Source organism: Trichosurus vulpecula, chromosome 1 (genome assembly GCF_011100635.1).
Source record: "Trichosurus vulpecula isolate mTriVul1 chromosome 1, mTriVul1.pri, whole genome shotgun sequence".
In the NCBI taxonomy this organism is placed as follows: Eukaryota; Metazoa; Chordata; class Mammalia; order Diprotodontia; family Phalangeridae; genus Trichosurus; species Trichosurus vulpecula.
Window position 1 is genome coordinate 254,901,224 of NC_050573.1, and position 24,213 is coordinate 254,925,436.

At 40.1% G+C, this 24,213-nt stretch overlaps 1 protein-coding gene across 1 annotated transcript in view; it reads left to right on the forward strand.

Annotated features, from left to right (window-relative positions):
- Positions 1-10,047, forward strand: part of LOC118836591 (meprin A subunit beta-like) — a 62,821-nt gene extending 52,774 nt beyond the window's left edge. Inside the window, exon 13 of the mRNA XM_036743838.1 lies at positions 9,848-10,047. Coding sequence (XP_036599733.1) covers positions 9,848-10,047 — 200 coding nt within the window. The remainder of the gene's footprint in view (positions 1-9,847) is intronic.
- Positions 10,048-24,213: the final 14,166 nt, after the last annotated feature.

The following is a 24,213-nucleotide window of genomic DNA, read 5'->3' on the forward strand; positions in this document are numbered from 1 at the left end:
ATAACAAAAAACCCTAACTTCATGGATGTGATTGGACAACGTGTTGATTTCAGTGATTATGACGTTGAAAGATTAAATCGACGCTACAACTGCTGTAAGTATCCCAGCCTCTGGGGAACCGTGGCTGTTTCCTCCTGTTCTGTGGGGAAAAGTTTCAGTTGGCTTGGTTGTTGCAATTAGGAAAAGTTTAGTCATAATGAAAAATGAAGGAAGAACAATTAGAATTAAATTGGCATTGTTACCATGGTGTTTTAGGGAGGCAATTTGGGGCCAGTGGGTTTGAAGTCAGAAACCAAGAGCTGAATCACAGCTCTGCCATTATTAGCCTTGTCACTTTGGGCAAGTCGCCTGACTCAGTTTCCTCCTCTATAAATTAGAGGTAATATTTTTTTTACCAGCATCCTCACAGATTTATTGTGAGGAAGGCTGTGTAAATTATACATCACCATACAACTGGGAGCTATTATTGGATCATGATTATTGGAATGAGATTTAATTGGCTCCCTCCTAGTGAGAAAATTCTCCCTGCCAATGTAGTTCAATGCCTCCTCTACAATTATAGTCTTAGTGGGGTGCCATGGGATACTGAGAGGCAAAATGAATTACCTAGAGTGACTCCCACTAGACGGAGATCAGGGAATGTTTTTTTCTCTTTTTTGTGTCCCTAGTGCCTAGCACAGTGCCTACATGTAGAAAATGCTTTATAGCAATATGTGCTAGCTAGCTGAATGATTGACTAACACAAGCCTTATGTGTCAGAAATAGGACCTGGTTTCCAAACTAGTCCTCTAGCCACTATACTGTGCTGACTCCTTTCAACACTATGTGGCTACAAGAAAGACTCAATGACATTCTTCTTCTAAATAGGTCTTCCTCCTGATTGTAAACATGATCCGTTGTGGGATACGGATTTACATTTGCCCTTGGAAATGTCAATTCCACATCAGGATTTCTCTACCAGACAGGTTTCAGAAGGACTGCTACAGAGCCAGGAATAGGTGTATTTGACGTAATGAAAGTTGTTTTTGGACAGTACCAGGAGGACAGTGAAATGTATAAATTCTTGAGGAGGAGAGAAGGAAGAAGCTGGACTATTGCTCAGCCAGCTCAGTAATTGAGGAAATAAGGAATAGGCATTGACTCACCACATCCCTCAATGACATTTCCAAGTCAGGGCAGCTTTACCAAACTGCTGGGTTCCTTTCTACTTTGGCTGTTGTGAACTGGCATTAATCAGAGCTCCTCAGGGCACTCAACTTACTGCCCAAGACTTGCTGGTCTCCATTTCCCCCACATTGTCTTCCTTCCTCAACTCAGTTATTCATCGAACTACAAAAGGTTACCTCCTGACTAGAGAATCATTCAATGATTTTGCCTTCTGTAGCTTCTCCATAACCTTTGTGGATTCATGTGATTTTGAACTGGAAAATATCTGTGGAATGATTCAAAGCTTGGAAGATAATGGTGACTGGCAGAGAGTTTCACAGGTGCCTGGTGGGCCTCACACTGATCGTCAAGCCTGGACAAGTGCATAGGTAACACCAGAAATTGGCTCTTACATACCTTTCCTTGCTTTCTTCAGCAGACCTCTTAGCATTTGTCTTGACCAGCTTAGTCATGCCCTAAACTAGTATTATAGATTTAGAGCTTCTAGGGATCTCAGAGGGCATCTAGTCCAACCTCCTCGTTTTACAGATGAGGAAATTGATGTTCACGGAGTGTAAGTGACATGCCCAGGGTCACACAGGTAGCCAGTGCCAGAGACCTGATGGGGACTCAGGTATTCTTGATTTCCAGTCTAGGAAGTTTATCTCTACACCAGGCTGGTGCTGTAATGGAAGAAGCTAAGCTAGGCAGAATGGGGTCTTATTTCTAAGCTCTATCAGTCTTATTAGATTTATTGTCTAGTTTTATTTATTTTGAGAAAGTTTTGGAATTTGACTGTAGCAAATTAAAATGATAAAGTCTTCTCCCTTATGTTCCTGCAACATCTCAATGTGTTTGGAGTGTTAAGGTGGAAAAGACAGTGACTGTGGCATGGTAGAGCTTTGGGTTTGAATCCCACCTGTGATTTTACTACCTATAAGTCACTTAACTTCTTTGAATCTGTTTTCTCATTTGTAGAATAAAAGAGTTGGCCTCAGTGGCCTTAGTGGTCCTTTCCAGTTCCAGATCTTTAGTCTGTAGTTCAGAGGCTGTGCTTCCAATCTGAGGAGAGATTTCTTTAGCAATTGTGTTTCCATGTGTACATACGTGTGTGTGTGTGTGTTTGTGTGTGTGTGTGATTAAACTGTATGTTGTATTTTTCTTTGAAAAATCTGATCTTCTCAGGTGATCAAAGAAGGGGAAAAACCTTGGCAGATGACACCTCATTTATCCTAAGTGTTGCACATTTCCCTTTGCAATTTGGTTTGGGCTAATGTCATCTTAAAACACCACACTGCTAGTCCTACACTTGACGCCTCTGTTTCTGGTAACAAACGTGTAAGACCAGATGCTAAAGCTTAGAGCAGTTACACTGGTTTGAATGGTCATGTCAGGACACTAAGAGAGACAGAATTCAGGCCTAGAGGTTCAGAGCTAGAGGGGGTCTCAGAGGCTATCTTGTTCAACTCCTTCATTTTACAGCTGAGTAAACTGATGCAGAGGAGATAACTGGTTTATTGCAGGGGCAGTGTCGGAGGTGGGGTCTAAATCCATGTCCTCTGGCTGCTGAGACAATGCTCTTTCCATCATAAAGGTATTAGTGTTGTACCAGAAGCGAGCGAGACACACCACAGAGTATAAGTTTAAGTGGAGAATTTATTAGCTGGCGGCCATCGGGGTACGGCACCACAAATCAATGGCAAATGTGTTGGGTGATGGCTTGGCTTATATAGGATATGGGGGTACAGAGTGGGGGGAAAACAGGAACAAAGGTCCTGGCTGATCAAAAGATTCAGTCAGGTTATCTTACTAGCGGGGATAATCTCATTTACATTCCTTGGTGGAGTCATGGAGTCCCAGGGATATCTCCCAGGAAGGGTCTGTCAAGTTATCTCTCAGTGGGATGGTCCTATCTATTGAGATTCCTTGGTGGAGTCATGGAGTCCCAGAGGGTTTGCTAAATGCCAAAGATATCTGAGTCCATTCTTTCTGGGAGGGCTTGTCAGTAGCTAGGGGTTACTCAGGGGTTCCTAATTTTCCTTGTATTACATTAGTAATCACTTCTTTATGACTGTTTGGAGTCTAAGGAGAGGCCTTGGGGCTCCCTTTCTTAAACTTCTTAGGACTTGATCATTGGGTAGTTGGAGAATATGATACGTGAAAGTGCAAATTGCTCTTGTGTTCTGGGGGTGGGGAAACAGAAAGGCTGTAGAGGGGCAGCCTGAAGCAAGGCTCTGAACTTTGGGTTTTTGTTTTTCCTTTCCTTGTGCTTTGAAATTGTTATTACTTGAAATCAGAGATAATTTAAGATTTTTTTTCCTTCTACAAATATATTGTCTTTTCCATAAAATGTGAACTCCCAGAGGGCAGGGACCATATTTTATCATGTCTTCGTGTTCATTCTAAACATAGTTGGTGTTGAGCGAAGACTTATGAAGCAACTCCTAAGGAGCTAGTTAAGAAGCAAATAACCCACTCTGACCAGCCCCATGATCCTCCGGTGTCAATTTCACTCAGAAGTAGAATTAGTAGTGTAGAATTATAAGTAGAATTATAGTGATGACATATTGGAGCAGAAATAAACTTTGAGAACCTCTAGCCCAAGTTTTACAGTTTTATAAATTTGAATATTTTATAAGTAAGAAAACTAAGGCTCAGAAAAGATAAATCATTCATTCAATTTGGACCCCTCTAGACTGGATGGCTCACTAGGAAGACTTAGGCAGCATTTCCCTGATAATGGAACAAAGATTCAAAAAGGATCCAATGTCCTCCACCTGCTATATTTCTCCATTAACACCTGAAGGTAGCACTCAAGGGAGGCAGCATGGTGTTGGGTGAAGCCTACCTAAGTTAGAAGACCTAGATTCAAAATCTACCTTTGTCTGTGTGAATTCTCTCAATCCTGTTGTGTCCTCATTTTCCTCATCAGCCCTCCTTACTCAAATTGAAGTCAACTGTAAATCATGTCATCATTTCCCTGATGTCATGGTCCTCTTTGAGAACAAAGGACCAACACAAATACATTTTCCTCATATGTAAAATGAATGGACTAGATGGTGTGTGAGGTACCTTTCAGCTCTAGATCTCTAAGTTTTTTGATGCCCTCTTTTCTTAATCCTTCTGACATGTAGTTACCTCAGCCAGGTGGCACAGTGGATAGAGCATTTGGCCTGGAGTCAGGGAGAACTTAGTTCAAGTCTGGCCTCAGATGCTTCCTAGCTATGTGGCACTAAGCAAGTCATATAATCTCTGCTTCAGCTTCCTCATTTGTGAAATGGGTATAGTTAGATAGCTGTAAAGTTCTTAGCTCAGGGCACAGATAATAGAAAGCACAATATAAATGTTAGCTATTATTATTTTCATCATCGTGATTGGCTAGTAAGACATAAGAATTCAGGAAGAGTGCCAATCAGGGCAGACTATCAAAGGGCCTTATTTTCTTCACCATCACTGTTTCTTTTATCCTCAGAACTGAAGTGCATTTACATTTCCTGAGATGATGTTCAAATCCTTGGCTTGAATTAACCCTTGTATATGCAGTTGTGGAAACTACTTGTTAACTGGTGCAATGAGCCCCTCTCCTCATTTGGTCCCCCTTCTTCTTTTCTCCTATTCCTGATGGGTGTTTCCTTAGGGGCATATTCCATAGAGCACCTCTTTTCCTGCTGTGGGAAGAATGGGAGGACATGTGTGTAGATTTGGAAGGATCTCCAACCTGGAGCCAAATTTCCAGTGTGAAAATTCATGATTCAGAAATCAACAGACATTCCCAATCAGGGCTGGGTTTTTTTTAATGGGTTGAAGTTCTACACTTAAAAAAGTGATGGAGAGAATGATTATGTAGATTAAACTTAAAAATCTGTCATGCATACAGTTTTTTCCCCCACACAAAGCCAATTGTTAAGTATTTACCAGCACACTCCCAAACCTGCCCCATTCTGCCTGGCTGCCTTGGCAGGGTTTGAAATGACATAATAGTGTTTGGTCCTTTTAATACTCCTGTACCTCAGTTTCTCCTTTTGCCAAATGTGATTAGGCCTGGAGCTATGTAAAAGCAGAGTGTTTTGCTATTATAAATGTGTGGGTTTTTTTTACACATATGTGGGCAATTGACTAGTATTCTGTTTAGCATAAAGTCAATGAGCTAATTTTCTAGGTCCCAACTCTGTAGCTTAGGTTGTAGGAAATGAAAAAAAGAATCCTGAGTTTATGATGACTTCATGTATTAACATTAAGTCCACCCACCTGTGAAATTTCCCTGTTGGAGCCAGAGTCTTCAAGTCTCGTCTCTATCTTCTCCCAGGTGTCTGTTTCTTTATGCACTTCAACAGCAGCTCTGTGAATGAGGAGGGAAAAGCAATCCTGGAAAACCGCGTATTTTACCCCAAGAGAGAGTTTCAGTGCTTGCAGTTTTATTACTACAACAGCGGCAGCACTGATGACAAGCTCAAGATTTACGTCAAGGAGTATTCCACAGCCCATCATAGAGTCTTTCTTACTCTAGTGGATGAAGTGAAAGGTATGAGATCTCATCCTCGGAGAAACTAAGTTTGACTTTGATCTGAGAAGCTCTTTGCTTCCCTTTCCCCAACAAGTTGGAAGCTTCTTTCCTTTGTGACACAATGCTTTTCCCTTCCAAGAGGGCACAAGGTGTGTTGGCATCCACGGGAGATAGCCACAGTACATTAACGTGGAAGGACTGGCTTTATGAGGAGCCAAAGAAAGTGTTTTTTGACAATTGGGGAAATAAAAAAATAGATTGGACTACCTTGGGGAGAGGGTGCAAACAATGAAGTGCCCTGTCACTGAAGATCTTGAAGCAGATATTAGATGACCACTTCGGGGGATGTTGCAGTTAGAATTAATGATTTAGAAAGGGGTTGGTCTAGAAGCCCCTCATCTCCTTCCTTATTTTAAATTTGCAATTCTACATTGAGATAGCTACTTATACATACATAAACAGTGTGAGAGGTGGAGCAGTGGATGGAGCACTGAGCTGGAGAAGTGTTTAGACCCTGGGCAAATCTCTTATCCTCCATATGCCTTGATATTTTTCAGCTGCAAAATGGGGATAATAATAACATCTGGGGGGCAGCTAGGTGGCGCAGTGAGTAGAGCACCAGCCCTGGAGTCAGGAGGACCTGAGTTCAAAACCAGCCTCAGACATTTAACACACTTACTAGCTGTGTGACCTTGGGCAAGTCACTTAACTCCAATTGCCCTGCCTTCACCCCTCCAAAAAAAAAAAAAGAGAATAAAGAGAATAACAAAAGAGAAAAAGAAAAAAAGAGAATACCATCTACCTCCTACAGCATGTAGTAAATGCTTAGTAAAGGCTTTATCCTCTTTTCCCTATGCCAATAGGTCAGGTAAATTCCCCAGATATCAAGACATTAGGGAGAGATGCTGGGGGCAAGATTTTAGGAAGTAATTTCTCTAAGGATTGGTAGCAATCTGTGGAAACTGGTACTAACTTTGCCAAATTTGTTTCCAAGGATTTTCAAGTTAGTAGGATCTTAAAGTTCTTAGATCCAAAATATAAACAGATTCATGTAATATTTAGTACATAGTGGGACTATAAAAAGAGATCCAGGAATTTTCTGCTTTTATCACTAGGCTTTGAAGATGAGGTTGCAGGAGATAAATATCACAGTAAAGCAGAAAGTGTGATGGATTAGGGGGATCCAGGGACTTGGGTTCAATTTATGGTACTGCCACTTACTAGCTGATAGCAAGGGTAAGTCACCTAACCCCTGTGAGCCTTAACTTTCTCATCTATAAAATAAGCAAGTTGCTTATGCAGTCTCTGATAGCTATAACTCTATAAGCCTATTGGTACATTCCTTTAAAACAATCTTTGATGTGAATATCAAACAAAGTGTGTTATTTCAAAGACCTGAGTTCAAATCTAGTCTCAGACTTTTGTTACCTGTTTGACCCTGGGTTAGTCATTTAAGCTCTCTCTGCTTCAGTTTCTCCATCTGGAAAATTGGACTAATGATAGCACCTACCTCCCAGGGAACATAATAGATGCTTAATAAATGCTTGTTCTCCCTTTTCCTGTTCTAATAGGCCTAGTAAATTCCCCAGACATTGGGGAGAGTTTCTAGGGAGCAAGATTTCAGGAAGTAATCTTTCTAATGATCGGTAGTATTCTGTGTTTTATCACTGGGGAGTGGGTAGCAAACTTTTGTGCTATTAGGAGGATCAAATGAACTATTTGTAAAGTGCTTTGCAAACTCACAGCACTATGTAATTGTAGCTATTATTAGTATTGTTCTTACATTCTTTGTGAAGAGGACAGATGTAAACCTAACAGTTGAATATGGCTGTTTGTTCAGCCCTTTAAACCTAGAAAAGTGTAGGCAATTTCATAGGTTACTCAGAAATGTGCTTAAACATTCTTCCAGGCGATGCGATCTGGCATGTATCTCTAGAAGTAAAATATTCGAATTGGAGAGTGGGTGGAACCATGACCTAGAACACTCTTGGCTTGTTTGGTCTTGGAGGCTGTGAACTATTGTTCCTTAGTACAGGACTCATTAATTGACTGACTTTAAAAAGCTAACAGTTCTCTTCTATTGCAGATGTACCCACTGGGAGCTAGCAACTCTACTATGTACCCTTGGAAGCTTCCAACAAATTCAGGGTGGTATTTGAAGGAACTCGAGGTGTGGGCACATCAGGTGGTGGTATCTCCAATGATGACATCAACTTTCAGAAACTTGGTGTCCTCATCACGTCTGGAGGATAAGCAATTTCACAAGTCCTTAGCTCCAGGGGAGGCACCTACAGCCCTCCATTTTATTCTAATGCAGGCTATGCCTTTCAGGTTTATTTAGATGTAAATGATCAGACTAACATAGGGATATATTTCTCCCTGATCTCTGGAGCCAATGATGAACGATTAGAGTGGCCATGCGCATGGCAACAAGCCACAATGACGCTATTGGATCAAAATCCTGACATTTGTTGGCGAATGTCCAATGAGAGGAGTGTCACTACAGATCCATTCAAGATACTTGGTTTGTGACTTTTTTTCTTTATTGCTTACTTATTATTATTAATTCATTATTACAAAATTGTATTTTTATGAAATTGTGAATATTTTGAAAAATTTGAAAAATGAAATTATTAAAGAATTTATGAAATTATCATGAAATTATGAAATATTAATTTCAGTGGGAAAATGGGGAAGGAGGGCAAAGAAGAGAAGGGAGGGAAAATGGGATGAAAATACCGCTAAATTGCTGATCAGTTAATAGGGACCACTAATAGATTTAGTACACGATCCCAGAGTCTTTGGAGCAGGGGAGCTTGTGAGTGTCAAGAATGATGGGCAGTAAAAGTTGCAACAGAGAAACCTAGAATGAGAAGGGTGGCCACATGACAAGTACAGGCTGATTCAAAGGGTAGTAATTACTCCCAACTCATTCTCAACCTCTGATTTATGTCTCATTCCTGTTCCTCGTTCAAACTTAACTTTCCTGTCTACTCTTGGTGTGAACTAACTACTCTGGTTAATATGATAGTTTTATAATTCAGTTCTTGCATAAAAGAGAATTACTTTTATTATTTTTTAATCCTGGATGCCAGACATTTTTATGTTTTTTTTAAAACATTTTAAAAATTATTATTTATTTTTAACATTTATTTAAAATTTTTTTTAGTTCTGAATTCTCTCCATCCCTCCCCTCCCCCACCCATTGAGAAGGCAAGAAATGTGGTATCAGTTATACATGTGAAATCATGCAAAACACACTTCCATATTAAATATGTTGCAAAAGCAAGAAAAATAGAAAAAGCGAAAAAAAATTATGCTTCAGTCTTTACTCAGACACCATCAGTTCCTTTTCTGGAGGCAGATAGCATTTTTCATCATAACTCCTTCAGAATTTTCTTGGATCGCTGAAAACAGCTGTCATTCACAGTTCATCATTGCACAATGTTGCTATTACTATGTACAATGTGCTCCTTTCTCTGTTCACTTTGCTTTGCATGAGTTCATATAAATCTTTTGAGGTTTATCTGAAACCATCCTGCTCGTTATTTCTTATAACACAATAGTGTTGCACCACAACCATATACCACAACTTGTTCAGCCATTCCCAATTGATGGGTATCCCCTCAATTTCCAATTCTTTGCCACCACAAAAAGTTGCTATAAGTATATGCGCACATACGTGTTTATGTATGTATGTGTGTACATATACATATACACATACACATGTGCACACAGACACATATTCACATTTGTCCATATAGGTCCTATCTTTAGAGCCACAGAGAAGGGAATGGAACTGTCTTTCATGAAGTCAATATTGATTCCTTTGTAATTTCCTCAACACATTTTGAGTAGAACTAAGTAACTAAAAGAGGTCATATTGGGGTCAGAACATATGGCACAGTGGAAATAGTGCTCTCTGTATGATCCTGGGCAAATTACACTGCATCACAGTGGTGACCATCAACTCAATCTATAGAACAGGCCAGTTCTCTCTACTATGTTTTCCTCCAACATCAGGTATGTGGTAACAAGCTCCAATGATCAGGCAGAGAAAGTATCACAGGCCAGAAGCCCCATTTAGTTGCTTTATAACTTTATGCTTATGTTATTGTACCATTATTTGTGTTTTTTTAATCTCACAGAAACCTGGCCTTACTGGACATGACCCAGAAACATGAATTGCTTTTTCAGATAGTGATAATGAAGTCTTTTTTTGGGACAAGCCTTCTAAAGTAGGAAGGATGGCAACTTTCCCCAATGGAACATCATATAGCAGAGGTCGGGGATATGGGACTGGTACCTTTATAACACACAAATGGCTGCACAGCAGAGATTTTATCAAAGGAGATACCATTTACATCCTTTTGACAATGGAAGGTATGTCAATATGAGGTGGCTCTGCTGTTGAGAATGTTTTTCTTTTTTTTAATAAATTAATTTATTTTTAGTTTTCACTCCCATTAGTTTTAAATTTTCTCTGCATCCTCCTTCTCCCTCCTCCCCAAGATGGCATGCAATAGGCTTCACATACATATTCTTATTAAACATATTTTCACATTAATCATGTTTATAGAAATTAAAGTCCTTATACATATCTGAGTGAAAATTCCTTAGGTGGGAAAAATGCGAGTATTATCCATAGGTCAGTTTTTGTCCCCTATTTCCCACAGCAGTTATTATTTCAATGTTTGGTTCAGGGGTCTTAATCTTTTTGTTGTGCTGCACCCCTTTGGCAATCTGGACTCATTCTCAGAATAATGGTTGGTTGCCAGAAATGTTTAAATTTCCATTAGAGGTTGGTCAAAATAATTTTTTCCTATCTAAGTTCATGGACTGGATGAAATCCAGTCTAATTAGTTGTGCTGCAAATTGTCAGGTTTCAGGGAATCATAGCTTTCTTTTAGCAGATCCAAATATATTTTAAGGAAACTTGCATTTTCAGTACACTTGAAAACATACTTTTCCATCTGGGATGATACCCCAGTTGTGGCTTCAAAAAGTTTAATTAATGAGAATGTTACATCTCAACTTCCTCAAATGGATTCACGGGTAATTATTCTGGGCTATGGCTTTGGTTCTGGATTGTTTTGGTCAAAAATGTTGGGAACTGTGGGGACAAGAAGGTGGTAAAGGCCTGGAGATATGAAGAAAGAGAACATGGAGGAGCAGGAAGAGGCAGAAGTGATGTTCAGGCCTTGGCCATCATGAAAAGAGAGTGCCTGAGTCCTAAAGGCAGTCCACTTACTCTGGAAGAACTGGCCTCTCAAATGAATTCTTGAGAAAATTCATAGCCATTGAATAGGCTTTCCATCTTCAAAGGGCAGTTGTTCTGCCTAAGAATTATTATGTATGACCAGCCTTCTCTTGATTATTCAGGAGCTGTTTTTTCCCCCCATTTGCTAGGTTATATAGGTTTTTTGGCACTTTTTCAATGGCTGTTGCCTTCTTTTTGGCCACAAAAGAAGAATTTCAAATCTCATTTTACCACTTTTTGTTGGCTCTAATTTCAAAATTCTGGTGGTGGACTTAAGGGAGGAAGAAGGTTGAATTGCAAACATGAGAATATGGGATTACCTTTCTGAGATCTAGTATGGCTAGACCACCTTCTTTCACATTCTTTTCCATTGATTCCCTTGATATCCTTGACCTTTTGTTCTTCCAGATGGATTTTGTTATTATTTTTTCTAGCTCTATAAAATAATTTTTTTGAAAAAAAAATTTATTTTATTAAATATTTCCCAATTACATGTAAAATTTTTAAAATTCATATTTATGTCATAAAAGGAATTTGATAGGATTCCTTCCTATTTTCCCAAATAGTTTATATAGTATTGGGATTAGTTGTTCTTTAAATGTTTGGTAGAATTCATTTGTGAATCCATCTGGTCCTAGAAAGTTCATTGATGTCCTGTTCAATTTCTTTTTCTAAGATTGGGTTAAGTATTTTTTCTTCTTCTGTTAATCTGGATAATTTACGTTTTTGTAGATATTCATCCATTTCATTTAGATGTCAAATTTATTGGCATATAATTGGGCAAAATAGCTCCCAACAATTGTCTTAATTTCCTTTTCATTGTTATATAATATAAGAAGGTCTTACATGGCCTCAAGAGGCAGTTTGGTGGTACAGAGGATAGAGCACTGGGCCTGGAGTCTAGAATACCTGAGTTCAAATCCTGCTTTAGACACTTATTACCTTGGCCAAGTCACTCTCTCTGGCTCAGTTCCCTTCTTTGTAAAATTAGGATAATAATACTGTCAGAATTTCTTTGACATAAAAAAAAATAAGTGTGTCTAGGAGAAAATTCTTGGAGCCCTATGCTATTGCCTGTTTGAAAATGACCTGGCTGAATGAAGTAGCTTTTTAGGGATATTTTGCTATAATGTTTTAAAATACAATTTTTTTTATTTTGTAGATCAATCAGGTCTACAATCAGGTAATGACTGGTGGTACAGGGGAGAAAAATGTGAGATAATGGGCTCCACCAAGGACATCATAGTTACCACAGCTTCATTATCTACAGCAGTATTTATTTTTATGCTAATAGTGACTCTGGGGAGTGTCTTCTGGGTTGTGAAGAAATATAGTGACAGAAGCAATGCTGATACATCGACTCCGACTTAGAAAATGTAAGTAGCAATAAGGTAATTGAATTAAAATGCTTAAAGGAAACCATACTCTGAGTCATTAGAATAACAAATCTTGGTCTCAGAGGAAAAAATAATGAAATATGCTCCCCTCTTCTGGGCAGAGATATGGTTCTATGGGGGCAAAAAATTGCACATGGTCATTGTGGTATTTACTTTTGTTTGACTGATTTTCTGTGTTATAAAAGGGGCTTAAGTTCTGCCTCTTAAGGCCATATAAGACCTTCTCATATAACTAGTGTCACAGGTAGGATTTGAACACAGGTCTTCCTGACTTCAAAACTAGCACTCTTTCTATTATGAAAGATGTTCACTTTAGATAGTTCTCAGCGTTTGGCCTCCATGTGTTGCACAGTGCCTTTAAAAAAGGAAATAATTTTATTTTGGAATGCTTTCTATTTTAAATTTACAAATAATATGGATTTTTCTGATGTCCTAGGAGTTCAAATATAATAATGAAGCCACAGTAGGAGGAGGTGGGTCATTTCCGCTGATTTTCTCCCTTTTCTGTGGTAGCACTTCCTGCACACCATTCAGTTTATGGAAGGGATAGACAGTGTCATGTCACCATATAGAGGGAGAGAGAGCATGGACTTTTTTAGCCGTCTTTCCTCTGACCTCCTGCCTGCTGACTCAGACTTTCTCTGAGGAAGGACTGAGGGATGATGATGATGATGATGAAGTATTGAGAGGCAGTGTGGTTCAGGGCACTGGGATGAGAACCTGGCTTCATTGAGATCCTGTCTCTGATTCTTATCACCTGTGTGACCTTGGGCAATTTGTTTAATCTCCTTGGGCCTGTTGGCTCATGGGAGTTAGGTGGCTTCTGAGGCCCCTTTAGCTTGAGTTATCTGAGCCTAATAAAGGGCCTTTTTTGTTGGCTCAGCCCAGGTTGGGGGAGACTTTGGAGCTTGTTCCTCTGGAGAAGATTCTTGTATGCTTCATGCAGGGTTGGTAACAAGTATCTGCAAGGGCCAAGCAGAGCTCTTCATGACTGGCCTCACATAATTCACAAATTACCAGACACTCAGATTCTCATCATTGGGGTCATGCTTGAGGCCTCACTTTCCCTTACCCCTGCACTCAGTTGTACAGACATGTTGTTTCTACCTCCCCAAGATCTCTCATATTCACCCCTTTCTTTATGTTTCTGGAGCAGACCTGCACAACTTGGCAGTAGGTTCAGGCTGCAGATAGATTAGACTAGAGACGGACTGACAATGGTTGGTTGCTGTGGGTCATGTGACAAACAGGAGAGTGCACAGTGGCAACCTTACATTTTTCATGGGCCTCCCAAAATCCTTGGGTGGGCTACAAGCAGCCCTGCAGGCTGTATGTTGTGCAGGGCTGTTCTAGAGCCACCACCCTAGTTCAGGTCTTCATCACATTCTTCCTGGACTACTATAATAGCCTCTTAAGTGGTCTCTTTCCCTCAAGACTCTCCTCACTCCAATCCATTCTGCACACAGCTGCCAAAATGATTTTCCTAAACCATGTCATCCCAGTTTTCAATATACTCCAGTGGGTTCCCTCTTATCTCCAGTTATCAAATACAAATTCCTCTCCTTGGCATTTAAAGCCCTTCACACCTCGATTCCAACTACACCTTATCATAAATCATTCTCCTCTGTGGGCTCAATGTTCCACCAGACAGACCTACTTGTGGTTAGTCACACAAGACATTCCACCTCTCATCTCCTGGCCTTGTACCAGGCTTGTCCCATGCCTGGGAGGCTTCCCTCCTCTTCTCTGTCTCTTAGAATCCATAGTTTCTTTTAAGACTCAAGTTCTTCTTTTTGCCTGAAACCTCTTATCTACTTTATACAGATTTCCCATATGCATGCATATGTATATATAGGCACATATGTATTATGTATTTATAGATACACAGGTTTCTATAAATACAGACATATATATATATCTACGCATGTGTGGCCTTGTGTGTGTATATGTTTGTATATGTGTGTGTAGGTATATATGTGTATATTTATAAGCACACTTATATACATATGTGTGTATGTATGTATCCCTCATCAGAAGGAGAACTCCTTAAGGACAAAGCCTGTTTTTGTTTTTGTTTTTTGTCTTTGTATCCCCAGTATCTAGTGTAGTGCCTTCAACATAGAAGGTACTTATGACGCTTAACAATTTCTTGATATTGATTGAGATTAATACAAAGTAGGAGAAATAGAGAGGGAGGAAAACAGGGGGAGAAAGAGAGACAGAGAGAGAGAGAGAGAGAAAGGAAGAGAGAGAGAATGAAAGAATGAATAACCCACGGGATCAGTACAGACCTCCTGCAGCAGATGACACCTTAATTGTCTTTTACACTAAATGGGGAATTCTATTAGGAAAAAGTATATGAGGAGTGTGCTATAGACATAGGGAACATTTTTGCACAGGCACAGAAAGAGCGGATCAAATATCATGTATGAATCGTGTATGAAAAGAGTTATGAGATCGGTTTGGCTGTGATACAGATTTCATTGAGGGGAATAGTCTGAAATAAGACTGGAAATGTAGGCAAAAGCCAGATTATATGATGTGTGAAATCTGAAATAACTGTAAAAACAAAAGCTTGAGCTTCTGAGAAAATTGGTTTATTAAGCAAAGCATACCAATTGTATAACAAATTGGGACCAGGCCCCTCAGCTGGTATTGGACCCTGAATACAGGGAGAGACAGATTTTTATGCATTAAAAAACAACAATTGGACATAAACCAAGATGCAATACTAGATAATCTGATTTCTAATTGGAGGAAAGATTAGGGACTTTCTGAGTTGGGAGGAGGATAGGCTAGTTTCAGGAGGAGAGCAAGCAGGTGTACTTTCCCAGATGTGAAACAGGATGTCACTCAATTCCCACAATCAGCGAGCAGGTGGAATTTGCAGGAAAATGAAACTTAGGTCTCAAAATGGAATCAGTTTTATAAGAAGTCAGTTTGGTTTATATAATTCTTATAATTCTCTGAAATATGAAGGACTTTAAATGCCTGGCATTTTGACTTTTATCCTAAAAGCTACTGGGGGCCACTGAAAATTTTTAAGGCGGGGGGGGGGATGCAGCATGACATGTTCAGTTTCTGTGTTAGCAAAATGAATTGAAAGCTGTATGGAGGATGGATTGAAGAGGGAAGAAAATGAGGGCAAGGAGATTAATTAGGAGGCCATTGCCAGAGTCCAAGTGAAAGGTGGCTAAAGGATGTAGTAGACAGAGGCCTGGACTTGGAATCAGGAAGACTTGAATTCAAATATGGCCTCAGATGCTTACTAGCTGTGTGACTCTGGAAAGGTCACTGTACTTCTGTCTGCCTCATTTTCCTCATTAGTAAAATGGGAACAATTTCATATAATTTCTAGGGTTGTTGCAAGGATTAAACAAGATAATATTTGTAAAGTTCAATCCAGTTATTGAGTTCCTTATAAATGCTAGCCATTATTATTAAGGATGTGAGGGATTGAATTAAGTTGGTGGCCATGTAAGTGAGAAAAGGCTTCAGCCATTCAAAAGATTGAGGTATCCTCAATAAAACTTAGCAACTGATTAGATATAAGGCAAAGGAGGGTTTAAGAAGGTTCCAAGGTTGCAAGCCATAGCAACTGGAAGGATGGTCTTTTCCCTCAAAAGAAACGGGGAATTTAGAGTAGGAAAAGTTCATGGGGAAGATGATCTTCCACACATTTGCCAAAGGAATATTCCTAAAGTACAGGCCTGACCTTGTCATACATCTGCTCACCAAACTACAGTGGCTCCCAGTTGCTTCTAGTTTCAAACACAAACTTCTCTGTCATCCAAAGCTCTTCACAATCTTGTTCCAGCCCACCTTTCCAGGCTTACCTATTTCTCCCCTTAATGCACTCTCAAATCCAGCCAAACTGGTCTACTAGCTCTCTCTCACTCAAGGCATTATATAGGCTGTACCTCATGCCTAGAGTGTTCCCTTTCCCCCTTTCCCTCTTAGAAGCCCTCAACTCCTTTAAGGCTTAGTTCAACAACCACTTCCACCCGAGGCCTTTTCTGATCCCTCTAGCTGCTAGTGCTTCCCACCTTGAAGACAAACTGTATTTATTTTATATTTTGTACAATTAAGTGTATATGTTTTCCCCATGTTAGAATGTAAGCTGCTGGAGAGCAAAGACCATCATTTTTGTCATTCTGTCCTTGCCACCTAGAACAGTGTCTGGCACATAATACGAGTATAAAGATCACTGAGTGTGGAGTCTGCGTCCCTGGGTTCAAATCTCACTTCTGATGCTTGCTATCAGTATGATGTTGGGCAAGTCAAGAAACGTCTGGGTACTATAGTTTCCTTATCCCTTAGATGTGAGAGTTTGAGTATATGGCCTCTGAGCCTTCCATCTCTAGATCTATAATTTTGGGATCTTTTGATTAATTAATAGAAATGGAATTTGGGATATAATTATATTACAGGTCATATTGAGGTTGAGATGCCAAAAGGACATCCAGGTGAATTTGCTGGTAACATGAGACTTTAGTTTAAGAGAGATTAGGGATATAGATTATATATATATGTATATGTATGTATATATATATGTACACACACATACATACACATAACATACATACGTACAGACATAGGTATACATATATACATATATGCATATACATGCATATATTATATATACATATATACAATATATGTGTATAGATCGATAAAAATATTTAGAGATGAAGATGTATATATCCACATTTATCTCTATCCCTATCTATTTCTATCTGGAAGGAGTCATCTGAACAGAAATGATAATTATACATATGAGGGCTGAAGAAGTCACCAAAGAAAAGACCATGGAGATAGAACAGAAGCCCAGCCCCGAGTCTCATGGGATGCTCACACAGTGGCTAGAAGGAAGATGAGTCATATTTGTTAATCAGCCTCCATTTTATAGTTGCTTAATCTAAAGTTAGGGCAGAAAGATATTTTTAAATTCATCATAAGCTAAAGCATAGCAAAACAAGTAATTAATTCAACAGGCTTATCGTTTTGGAGGTAAAATGTACCTGAAAGTTTTACAGGGTTTACAGATTGTTTTATGGATATTAAATCTGATGGCAAGAGATTTCACATATGCTTAGATTGGATACAATGGATAAATGACATGAAACTTTTTCCTGCAGCTAAGGTTGCCATGTTTTAGGGTTGAATGAAATCAAGGTCAAGGTTGAAGAATGGAACTAAGGAGGAGAGGAATATGCCCACAGAGGAGAGGACCAATAAAGTTTTGCATATGGGGCAAGCCAAGGCATTTCCCAGTAAAAGTGTGAATATTACCTAAGACATGGAAAAGCTATTGTTTAGGCTAGGGGTGGGGAACCTGTAATCTTGAGGCCACATGTGGCCCTCTAGGTCCTCAAGTGCAGCTGTTTGACTGAATCCAAACATCATAGAACAAATCCTCTTAATAAAAGGATGTTCTGTAAAACTTAGACTCAGTCAAAAGGTGACACCAAAGGGCCTAGAAGGCCCTCGAGGCCGCAGGTTCCCCAACCCTGGTCTAGGCAATTAAAACAGGTCATCATCATCATCACATATAAACTGAACTTATTATCCTTTCCCCAAGACCTCCCATTTTCTTAACTTCCCAGTTTCTGTTGTTGATACCACCACTGTCCCATTCACCCAGAATCATAACCTTGGGCCATCCTGAGCTTCTCACTTTTTCTCTTACCATATGTGTTCTACTGTTAAGTCATGTTCTAATTCTACCTTTGTAATATCTCTCCTATATGCCCCCTGCTCTCCCCTCACACTGCCACCACCCTGGAGCAAGACCTTCTCACCTCGCACCTGTACTAGTGTAATAGCTTTTGGTTGGTTTCCATGCATCTGCTCTCTCCCCACTCCAGTGCCTTATCAAATTGATCTCCCTAAAGACCAAATCTGGCCATGGGTAGCAATAATTGAGGTAGCAGCTACTGTGGCTGTGTAAAACCAACAACCAGCATACAGAAGGTCGCTAACACAGGTTCTTTGATCTGCTTTATTAAGGAAAGCAATGTTAAGGGGTTAACAATCTCAGTTTAATTAAACATACATATATCATTCACTTAGTTCAGGAGGAGAAGGCAGCACCCTGAGCTTCAGAGCAAATACAAACAAATTACAAACATACACAATATAAGCGCACCAAATCACAATTCATAGCTACCAGGAAAGCACCAACATCTGGGTTCACAAGCTGGGTGGCTCTTAAAGCCCAGAGTCCCATGCCACTCTTGCAGTGACTGAGAGGCCCAAGGGAGAACACCATCCTCTGGGTTTATATATTCTGCTCCAGGTCAAAGAGCGTCACAACATGCAACTCACCCACGTGACCCAAAAGCGTCACAAACATGTGTCTTAAACCCACTTGGCCTAGGCTTTCCCTTGAGGCAAGGAGGTCATCAAAGACTCCTGATTTAATCAAAGAAACAAAGGCCAGACTCTTCAAGAGCACTTGATTAAATAAATACTAAAAGAGAAAACAGTAAAAGAAAGTCCCACTTTAATTACCAATACACCATGTCATCCCACTCCCATCAAATAAATTCCAGTGACTCCTCATTACCTCCAGGATCAAATTAAAAAATCCTTTGACTTTAAAAGCTCTTCATAACCTGGCCCCTTGTGACCTTTCCCACCTTATTATACCTCATTCCCCTCCCAGGAGTCAGGAATCAATGCCCGTTCCTCATACAAGATACTAACTCCATCTCCCAACTCTGCATATTTTCACTGACTGTTATTCCTTCTGCCTGGAGTTCTCCCTCCTCATCTTAGTCTCTGGTTTCCCTAGCTTTCTTCAAGTTTTGACCAAAGTCCCACCTTGAATAAAAAGGCTTGCCCAATTCCCTTTAATGCTAGTATGTTCCCTCAAAGATCAACATCAATTTATCTTGAATTTGTCTTATTTGTATATAATTGTTTGCATATTACTCCCCCCTGCCCCCCCACACTTAGTTCCTTCAGAGCAGGACTGTTTTTTGTTTTTCTTTGTAGCACTAGCACTTAGCACGGTGCCTGGTAGGTTGTTAATAAATGCTTGTTGACTTGACTTGATATAACTCTTTAAGGTAGGACAAGTACTTACCATATGTCATCTCATTTTGATCTTTACAATAACCCTTTGAGGAAGGGACGTTATTGTTTCTATTTTATAGATGAGGTAAAGAAAAAGGGGGTAAGAGAAATTTTTTTTTTGTAAAAAGAGGAGAGAGAATAACCACCCATATCTATGTGATGCTCTGAAGTTTACAATGGTCTTTTCTCATAATAACTTTGAAAGGGTAGGGATACAAGTACTAACACCCTCATTTTAATGAGGAAACTGAACCTGGAAAGAATGAAATGTGTTGATGAGGGATATTCTGGGGGGTGGGGGTGGGGAAGGTTTGATGAGAGATGGTAAGCCAAGATCCAGGACAATCCTGTCAAATACCGAATATCTATTCTTACCTTAATTAAATATTTTCCTTCAAGAGAGACACTCTTAAATCTTACCCAATGAATAAACTTTCATAGCTATCTCACTGTTAAGGGAAGGCAGGAGGGAGGGAGATAATTAGGTCCAGCCTTAAAGAGATCTGCCAAAAGTTTTGCCTGTCCTAACATTTTAGAATCTATATAAAGAGAGTCCAACAAGTCAGAGCAATAATTTGGACAATCTTTCGTGCCTCAGATTTTCCTAGAGATCTTTATATTTGTCTCTTTTTTTGCCCCTTTCATAGCATGCTTCTTTCTTATATGTTGTATTATAATATAAGTCACTCGAGGGCAGAGAAATGGTGATTTGTTTCATTTTCATATCCCCAGTGCCTAGCATATTGCTTTGCTCATAACATTTAAGAAATTTTTCTTGAACTCAGTCATTTTAATGTGGTGAATCTCTGAGGCAGTGGGTGTGATTGGATGCCGCCATGGAATGATTCCAGAAAGCCATTGATGGGGACTTCATTTAAAAGATAGATGATTTCATTGGGATTCATTCAATAAATAGCTTTCACATTCATGAATTATGTCATAAATTGTTCTCTCTCCTCTTCGCAGGATAACCTTCCTAAAACCACATCTGAATAGCCATAACAAAAATGACAATAGAGAAAAGGAAAAGGCATTGCTTCCTCATCATGGCTTCATCCAGAAACAGATTTCAGCTGTGAAAAATGACAGTTTTTTTGTAACTTATGATTACTTTTTTTTTGCTAAAAAGCTTACCCTCTGTCAAAAATTGTCAGTGGATCTTTTTTTTCTTCTAATGTCATTTAATTTCTGTGTCTTTTTGGTTGTATTGATATAATTGGAAAAGGTCACCCAGGCTGTTCATAATGGAACTCCCTGCCCATCACCTGGCTCTGCAGCCCTTCAGAAATTTCAAATCAAGTCCCTAATCCTTGGGGTGTGGGGAATGTCACCTCCTGACAACTGTTGCCACTCTGTCATTTGGAGTCATCTATGCCTCCTTTGGCTAGAGGTGGGCCTAGCTGTCTGGATGAGGGTTTGGGACTGGGCAGAGCAATGAGTGGAACAAGTGCTAGATTTGGTGTCAGGGGATCCGGGTTTGAATCCTATCTCTGCTACTTTGCTATCTTTGTAACCTCTGGCAAGTGGTCTTGGTGGCCTCGGTTTCTTTACCTCTAGAATGACAGTTGTACTTTTTCCAATCTCATAACCAATCAGTTAATAAGTCCTGTTCCATTTCTGCAAAATCTCTTATCCTTCTCCTCCCCATTCCCACTGTCCCAACATGAGTATACACCTTCGGAACCACCCAACTGGACTGTGGCAATAAATACCTTCTAGGTTCCCTCTTCCTCCAATTCATCCTTCACAGAATTTTTCTGATGTGTCAATATGGTTTTGCTACTTCTTTTAGTAAAAATTTTTCTTGTCTCCTGAATATGGTTTACACTCCTCTTCCTGGCATTTAAGCCCCACCACAACCTGGCAGTACTACACCTTCCCAGACTTATTTCGTATTTTTCATTTTTAAACATTAATGCTACAGCCAAACTGAGTATATCTGCCTTCTCTAAATATGCACTCTACTTATGCCTCTAGGGCTTTGTTTAAGCTATTTCCTAAGCCTAGAATATATCTTCTCTCCATTTTTACCTATTGAAATTCTACCCATCCCTTAGAGTTATGGTGTTAAAATCAAAGAGAAACAGGGGCCACTAAAACTGTACAAAAGTCTGTCTTTTTGCCACATGGTAGCTTAGAAAACCACATTAGCATTATCCATTTTATTGTATTTTTATTTATTTTGTTAAATATTTCCCAATTACATTTGAATCTGGTTCAGTTTGCACTTGGGAGTTCTGTGGGCCAGGTCTTTGGTTTAAAGTATCTTCCCTCACCACAAGCATTTGTGATTTTGCCTCTCAGACTCCACAGAGCTCTTTGTTTGCACAGCTCTAATGCAATTATCATGTACTAATTGGCATTTCTAGGCATCTCTAAAGGTGTCATATTCCTTCTCTAGATTGTATGCTCTATGGGGCAGGTACTATGATTTATCTAAATTTGGTATCAGCCTATATCATTAAGGCAGAATTCATGACTTCAAAGATAACCATGAATATGCCTGAATGGTCCAGAATCACAGGATATAAGGAATTCTCTAAGTAGAAGGCAGAGGAGTTAAAACATTTATTGAAACTCAAAAGTAGCAGACCCATGGACCAGTGTCCCCAATTCGACATCCTGGCAAGAACCTTCCAAAACCAGTATGCCCATCTCACAATAGTGACCAGGAGGCCACAGAAAAACATTATGGCAGCAAGCCAAGCCATACTGGCGCTTCCCCCCAGCCCCCAACCAGGGCCCTCCAGCAAGAAGACCACCCACTGGCCTCAAGCCCCTGCTCAGCACTCTCCGGTCTCCGCGAGGGTCAGTCCTGCCTTTTTGTAGTGCCTGCCAATGTCACCGCCACTTCTGCTGCAATCTCCAAGCTGTGTTCCAGCTAGCTGACTGCTTCCTCTCTCCTTCAGCTCTTAACTGCTCTCTCCAACTGCCTCACCAACTGCCTTTTAGATCTGCTCCAACCATTCAGCAAGCACCTCTCACCACAGGCTTCATGTTATCACTTGGACCAGAACTCAGGCACCTACCATTGGCTCCAGTCCTAGCCATTCCCCCCGGGACCCTTAGAGCCCCATCCCCGAAGCCCACTCAAATGGGCGGAGAAGATCTTCCCATTTACCGATTGCCTTTACACAGAAAGAGTAACTCAGTGCTTGTTGATGTCACTGTGTTCTAAGGTACATTTCAGGTCTAAGTTCTATGGTATAATTACAATGCCATTGACCCTTGTGCCACCCGTAGAAACGGAATACTTTGGAAGTAGGCATCATGCTGCCAGCTGATAAAAGGTCCAGCTTGATGCCTTCATGGCTGATGCCTTCAAAGATACTGTAGCCTAGATAAACTGTTCCCAGGCAGCCAATCAAGAGGGGGAGTGGATGGATTTTTTTATTTAGGGTCAGAAGATCTCAGAGCCTAAGGGATGAGGTAAGGGGAGGGGGAAGCAAAAGGGATAACATCCAAGGCACAGGTCTGACCATTTCATTTCCCTCTGCAAAACCCATCAATGTTTCCTCATTACCTGAGGCAAAGAGAGGAGTTGTGAGCATGAAACACAGCTCTTTGTTACTTAGAGTGAAAAAGGTATAAAAACCTTTTATATAACCGCCATCATGATGGGAGCTGGATACATCCATGTCAGGTTGTATATATCTGTAATTCACAAGCCATTACAAAACTACCTTCTAAGTGCAAAATTACTATGAACGTGGACCTTATTTTATAAATCTTCTGTATAAATGCAAGTCAAGTTAGCCCTGTTTGGCTTTTAGAGCTCTTCACAAACTAGCTCCTTCCTCCCTTTCCAGTCTTCTTATACTTTACTCTACATACTCAGTCTAGTCACATTGGCCTATTTGCTGTTCCTTGAAGACAATGTTCTATTTCCCAGCTCCAGGTTTTTTGTCTGACTATCCTCAAGGTCTGGAATGGTCTTCCTTCTTGCCTCTGCTTTTGGCCTTCCCTGGATTCCTTCAAAACTCAACTCAAATCCCACTTTCTTAAAGAGGCTTTTCTCTAAATCTGTCAGTGATAGTGGCATCCCTCTGAAATTACCTTCCAATTTACATTATGTATCTTCTATAGCTGTTTTAATGTTGTCTTCCCCATTAGAATGTGGACTCCTTGAGGGCAGCAACCATGTTTTTTTGCTTTCTTTGCATCCCTAGCACTAAGCACAGTGAGTGACACATAGGAAGTACTTAATAAATGTTTCCTGATTAATTGGTCAATAAGACAATAAAATCTTTGACAGTGATGATTAAGCTAAATACATTCCTTGTCAAAATGGTTCCTGGGATGCACTAAAGAAAATTACTCTTGGAGGTGAAGCCAAGATGAAGGAGTGAGGATACAGTATGGTGGACTCCCCTCTCCAACTCTTCCAAACAGGTCTAGAAAAAGCACCAGACAGAATCGTGATAGGGAAATCCAAAGTCACAGTGAACCAGTTGCGTAGCACAGTTTGCATGGGGAGACAGATATGGGCACTGGGGGCTGAGAAGAACACAATTTGTGGGGCATTCCAGTACACAAGAGAGACAAGAAAATATCTAGTCCATGCCAGCGTTCCACTAGAACTATATTGGGTCACCATGTTGGTGGCAAATACCAACTGGCAGCTTTGTCACTGACTATCCAGTTCCAAGTTGCAAATCCAAGACAGAATGAGGATGTTTGGTGGAGTTCCCTGGTTGGGATGCCCTGGGCAGTTTACCAAGAAAAGAGAAAGTTCAGATCACAACAGGCCCCAGCAGTGTAGCTAAGGCTTCACCTCAAAGCAAGATCTCATCTCTATCATCTAGCACAACCTAAAGAGGAACAAC